Raw genomic sequence first — 6,887 nt, forward strand, 5'->3', positions numbered from 1 at the left:
GTAGGATAAGAGATAAAAACAACAGGTTCCTACATTATTGACAAAGGGTAAAGTAATGTCAGATTCTACGTCACAATTTCAACGGAAGTAATGCAGTTGTTTCAAATGTTGAAGAACAAGTGTTATATGTGAACGAAAAAATATCGCAAGTATATAATGGTAATTATAATTCTCTTAAATAATAACAAAAGTAGTGGTATTAATTAAAACTTTATACAAGAGTTTTATAAAAGAATCAAATCTTATTATACAATAAAATGGTCAAATATCATTAATAGGACAATGATATGTTATTTTTAACGGCGGATCAACTAACAATATATTTATATAAGTCATATTATTAAAACTCTCCAGAGTTAAAATTTATACTACATGTGTTATTTCAAGATATAATACTATGAATTTTATAATTTTATATAATTTAAGAAAAAAGATAATATATATTTATCTTCTTCAATGATATTCAGATAAAGGTTAAAATAATACTCCAATATAAATAAAATGATATTGAATAACATTTATAGATTATAAAATGGCAATCTAGACTCTAGACTATTGAAAATATTATATGGTCATGAAAATACATGCTGCGATAGAAGCTTCATATAATATTATCAATTTACAATGCTTTGTTTAAATATTGTAACTTATATATATATGTACATATATAATTTATTTATATATATATTAATATTTCAATATATACAATTTATATTTTTAATAGGAACTCTGACTCAGCGATTCAATTCTCTTTGAATTTCATCTAATGTTTTGCCCTTAGTTTCTGGGACCAAGAAGTAAACAAATATAACGCCGATGGCGCAGAATAAAGAGAATATCCAGAAAGTACCATAAGATTCTATAGCTGCAGTCATATTGGTATAAAACTTGGTCACTATGAAAGCTACAAGCCAGTTGAATAAACAGGCGCTGCTTCCAGCAATTCCCTTCACTTCTGGAGCGAAGATCTCTGGCATCATCAGCCATGGAATTGGGCCAAAGCCTATGGAGAACATTACAAGAAAAACGCATAGTGGAATGATTGCGAACCACTTGAGATCATCAAAGGCGGTAGTATAAGTGATACAATAAAAGTAAACACCAAGGATCAGAGTCGTTAGGAACATAACTGCGATTGAAGCTAATAGCAGTATTCTTCTGCCTAATTTATCGATGATTAGTGTACCTAAGAAGACCGATATTACTTGCACCGCTCCCACAATGATGGATGCCTCACCTGGTGGTAGAGTGCTTCCAGCTTTACTGAAAATATCTCCAGAATAAAAAATGATGGCATTCACGCCACTCATTTGTTGGAATAGCATCAAGCCGTAAGCGATTGCGAAGCCTTTTTTGGCAGCTCGTGATTTAATTGTGACAGAGAACGATGCACCACTCCTATTGGCCTCTTCAAGTGCTTCGCGTTGCGCCTGCAATTCAGACTCACAGTCATACTGAGCGCCACGAAGTCTGACCAAGCTTTTCCTGGCAGCTTCCTCGTTGCCTTTCTTCAAGTAGTATACTGGACTCTCTGGCATGAAGAAGAATACCGCGAAGAAGACCAGCGGTACAATTCCCGAAATAATTGACAGTGTTATCATATTCAGAGCGGTCCCGAGAGCGTATGAAAGAAGAATACCTACAGTAAGCATCAACTGAAAGTAAGAGCCAAGCGCACCACGGATCTCGCTCTCGGCTATCTCCGACGTGTATAGAGGAGCAGCCACGCAGAAGGCCCCACTACTGAGACCTGTGATGAATCTACCGAAGTAGAACATGAGCACTGAATTTGAGAAGATGATAAGTAGCCAACCGACAGTGAAAGGGATCACCATGAGTAACATGGCAGTCTTTCTGCCAATTAGATCTGCCAATATACCAATGGGAATGCACATTGCACCTGCTCCAAGAGTGGCGAGCGATCCTATCCAGGAGAATTCTTCATCAGTAATAGGTATCTTATAGTTATTCGCCAGATTTACACCCTCTTCACCAGCAGACGATGTCCAGCTCAGTACCATACCAGCTGCAACAGCACCAAGGGTTGCTGCTATTCCTGCCATGTACTGTGGTAATTTCTTAGCTTTTTGGCCATTAGTGGAGACCAAAGTTTGTTGTGAGATACCAATCTTTTCGGCCATGCTGGCTTGGCCACTTCCTGGTAGAAGTGGTGTGCTTTCGTCGGTCTGGAAAAAATATTAATAATTTTTTAAAATACATTTAATTATACTTAATCAATGAATCATATAATACGCTATATATCTGCTATAACTTTACTTTTCAATAGAATGTGCATAAATTTCTTTAACAATTTTGAACATAAGACAGTTTTAGAGAACATGTTTTTCTCATAAATTTTGAATGCAAAATTTCCATTTTCAAACCATATTAACAATGCAGAGATATTCCATAAATAATGTAATTTGTACTTGAAAACGACAATTCTTTATTTAAAAACTTTAAAATGCTCAAAACTATCTTATTTATATATGAAAACTTTCTTTTTTTTTTTTTACACTTGTAACTATCAATTATCAAAACTATTATATATATTTTTACAATGATTATTTTTATCTTTTCATTTATGATTTGGAATTAAAACGGTAATAACAAATAATGATAAAACTGTAATAATGAATGATATGAAAATATATAGAATTGTATTCTAAAGATTTATTATGATATTTTCAGGAATTTCATATTGGGAACAGCAGAGATATATTTATTAGCTGAACAAAGCGGATTGAGAGATGATGACATTAAGGGAATATATCATAATGAAGGATTACATACACATGTTGGTACCGTATTTTCGACATCCCATGTATAATTCGTCGCCATTTTACAATAAGAAGAGCTTTGTAATTTTATTCTACTACAAAAAATTGTCAAGGTAAATGCAGCACAGTTCACATTTGATATATCGTGATATCGTATGACCCATCTGTCAATCAACACATGCACATGTCTATTGTTTTTTTGTTGTCTAAACAGCTGTGGCATCGAAAACGAAATACAATATAGAAATACAACACGCTATGAGAAAATATTTGCTTCTGACATCTACTGGTCAAAGCTAAAAATTAATTTTTTACTACATAAAAGTACCAAACTTTCTAGCAACAAATAAATCCAAGATTAGTTTACTGAATAGAAAAATGTCAAAAATTCTCTTTTTGATAATCAATTATATAACATTATATCTACACTATATATGTGCTTTCTTACTGAAAAGTTTTTTGGAATACTGTAAAATTTCTTGTTCTATTTTTACATTTTTCAATTTCCTGAAAAGTTTCGCTTTCTATCTATGTTAAAAGCAAAAAATTAGAGAACGATAATGTATAATGTGTAAGCATAATAATTGCATAAATGCATTTTATTTATTTAAAGATACATTTACTTAAAACGTGAATCATTGATAACATTTTTGCCATTTTGCATTTATTATTAAAAATTAATAAATTTTTAGTTTTTGTTTATTTTTTAATTTAAGTATAGTACTTGTTCAGTTGAATATTATACTTGGAGCATTTTTAATTTGTGCACGTTATTTCCATGTCTTGATTAACTTATGCTAAATACTGTACGTCTAACGTTCAACATATATCACATATATTCTTGTACGACGTAATAAGTTAAATTATGTGATTGCATATGTTAACTTATGTATGCAATTATAAATTAGCATTATCATTGATAAATTTGAAATTTACTTATTTACACTTATTTATAATGACATAAACTCTTAAATATTTTAATTCTTGCACAGGAAAACCTACATGATTATGACAAAAGATACTGGTATAATAACAATTTTTCGACAATATATATTAAAGAATTCTTGTTATACCAGTAATTTTTTTATATTTTTATAGTTTTTTTTCGTATATTGCTTTCACAAAAATAAAAAAGTTTAATTATTTAATGCTACAATTTCGAATCTTTTATGTAAGCGATTTTTAATATATATTAATTGTGTATATAATATATATTATATATAAATTCTATATATTTTATAAATTTTTAATATTTTCTCCTTATAAAAAATATATTTTATGTAACTATATACACATATAAGAGAGATTTAAGATAATATATCAATACTCGTATTCTTTTAATTCAAGAACATATACAATACACGTACGTCATATATATACATTATAACATAATCATATCGTGATCTACTTTGAGAGATACGTAGCTATCTTAGTTTTGTATCAAAAATTATCGCGATGTACGCGCGTGTATCACACTGTTATTATCTCATGAAATTCATATATGATTTTATATCATTGCGATTATTGTTAGACAACACATTTGAAACATTCCAATCTTGTTTTTTACGTGTTTAAATTATATGATTTAATAAACACTAGATTACTAGATAATATATATAGATATAAATTATGATACCAAGTCATTTTTGTACATTTTTATAAATGGATGTACATGTAGCACATTGTTAACATTTTATTATGTATTATTTAGACAAAAAGATCATTACAAATATGGATTTATATTTTATAGATTTATTTATTACGAACTTATTTGCCGTTTCTCAGGTATATAATCACGTAAAAATTAAAGGAATGCAATTACAGTAACATTTATTGCATACATAAGATTATATATGTGATATATAACTTACTGAGAAAAGATTTCCCTATACAAAGGAATACATTGTTAAAAATAACATTGTTAAACACGATTGTATCACGTGTGATATTTAATAGAAAAAAATTGTTTAGATAAGAATTAAAAATATATAACAAATAATAGGGATACTATAAAATACGCAAGGGTATGCGTAAAAAAATCGCAAATTCTTTATCGTTCTTATGTATAGATTGAAATTTTACATAAGTTGAAACTTTATAATTTAAAAATATAAAATATACACTTTTTTATTCTTTTCATATCTTACATAAGAGAACTAAATAATTCTGAAAGTTTACTTTTTTACAACAAATGTGTAAATTTAATTGTTTATTAAATTAATAGGTTTTTTCGTATTTACCAATTATCATTATAAACGTGTGCTATGTCAATATTTCCTCACAATACTATGCTTTTAAATTTATCACATAAGACATAAAGACATAAAGATACGAAAATGATGAGGATATTTGCTTCTTTCGATTTTGTATTTATTCTTATTATCTAATATCTGTGGAAACTAGGTAAATATTTTTATAAAAGTTGACTAAGAAAATCTTTCCCTATTATTTTAGCTTGTCTTTGAGATGCATTTCAATATAGGAAAATTCAATATATAAAAACATTTTATAATAAAATTATAAATATTTATAATATATTTGTGAAAATATAAATATTTATTATGATATTAATATTGCAACGTGTTAAATATAAACAATAATATATCATTATTACATAATACTATCGCGTGATATATCATAGTGATATCAATAGGATATAGGCAATATGACATAACGTCGAAAGAGTGCCAAGTTTAAAATGTCAATGAGAGATTAAACATGAATCCATAAAGTATTAACAATCTTTATTGGCACTATTTCTAACTTAACCGATACAATAAAGTTTTATGAATTGATTGTAAAAGAAAACGCGGATTATATACGTGAAATGTATACTTTTTTTATATATATTTATTATATTTTAACGAGCTTCTGTGATACAAAAAATTTGTGTTTTTATTTTTAAATTATGGTAGCCAATTTTTCGACTTTTGAACCGTTGTGTCATAATAGATAACGCACTGCATCACTTCAAAAAGTTTAAGCAAAACAGGATGCATGATAATTGAGACTTATTATATATATATATATATAACACATACATACACACACATACATACACCCACACATATATATCCATACAAATTTCGATTATCAAGCATTCTGTTTGCTTAATTTTTATTTATATATATGCATATATATATATATATATATAAATTCTTTTATATTAATTTGAAATGATAAATTTCGAGAGATTGACATCTCAATATGATAAAAAAATTAGATTTCCGGGAGAAATTTTTTACTTATAACTTAATTTGCCTACAGTTATATGCAAATTTTTATAAAGTCTATTAAAATCCGTTAAAATATGGTCATATGTATTCGTTATCTTGTCTTATTAAATGCATAAGAATGCATAATATGAAAAAGAAGTAAATCATCCGTATATCTGTTATTATTTTTTTAAACAAATATTTTTAAAATGTGTGTTGCTATGCGGAAATATATGTATAAGTCTATATCACGGTATTAATGCGCGTTTTAATTATAAACATTTGAATATAATTGAAATATATATTAATATATATATTTTTTTTCAAAAATTAGTTATGTTAATAATTATATGCATATAAATACAATATAAATGTGACAGAAAATTATTCTAAATTAATTAAATACAGAATACTTAAATATAATTAAATAAATAATAAATTTAATATATAATAGAATTTAATTAAATATATAATAGAAGCAACAGTAAAAAAAACAGGAATCAGAAAAAATTAAAACGCGTTCAACAGAAATAATTTCTACCTAATATGCGCAGCAAATTTATATTATTTGGTTATCATTTCGTAAACCTGGCATTCTTTTTGCATGAAATAATATTGTTCTTAATTATATCTTATTGATAAAATATTATTAATTAGCAAGCAATCATTATAAAAGCTTATTAAAAGTAATTACGAAAAAAACACTTTCGCCCGTGTTTGAACAACATCCGTATTTCAACGTTAAAACTCATCGTGCAAAAATGATTTATGTAATGATACGCGGTTTCTTATGTAAGTAACAACACATGTGTGAGGTCCCATCCATAATTTTCGTTTTGTTGTGTTTTTTCCGTCTGTCGAAACGACCAACGAAGCTTATGTTACGCGAAAA

The 6,887-nt window shown here is 27.5% G+C and overlaps 1 protein-coding gene across 1 annotated transcript; it reads right to left on the bottom strand.

Annotated features, from left to right (window-relative positions):
- Positions 1-497: 497 nt before the first annotated feature.
- Positions 498-3,025, bottom strand: LOC114930589 (facilitated trehalose transporter Tret1-2 homolog). Its single transcript, XM_029302414.2, has 2 exons — positions 2,794-3,025; positions 498-2,186 (listed from the first exon to the last, which is right to left on the bottom strand). Exons 1-2 carry the CDS (start codon positions 3,001-3,003, stop codon positions 735-737), a joined length of 1,662 nt encoding a protein of 553 aa, XP_029158247.1. The 5' UTR covers positions 3,004-3,025; the 3' UTR covers positions 498-734.
- Positions 3,026-6,887: the final 3,862 nt, after the last annotated feature.

Source organism: Nylanderia fulva, unplaced genomic scaffold, assembly GCF_048542155.1.
Source record: "Nylanderia fulva isolate GAGA-0341 unplaced genomic scaffold, ASM4854215v1 Scaffold30, whole genome shotgun sequence".
In the NCBI taxonomy this organism is placed as follows: domain Eukaryota; kingdom Metazoa; phylum Arthropoda; class Insecta; order Hymenoptera; family Formicidae; genus Nylanderia; species Nylanderia fulva.

Bases quoted from the DNA above. Each gene is read 5' to 3' on its own strand.
- LOC114930589 (XM_029302414.2), bottom strand. From the start codon at position 3,003: ATGCCACAGCTGTTTAGACAACAAAAAAACAATAGACATGTGCATGTG. The intron at 2,187-2,793 runs GTATGTAATCCT...TATTTTTTCCAG, and splicing joins AAAATACGGTACCAACATGT to ACCGACGAAAGCACACCACT.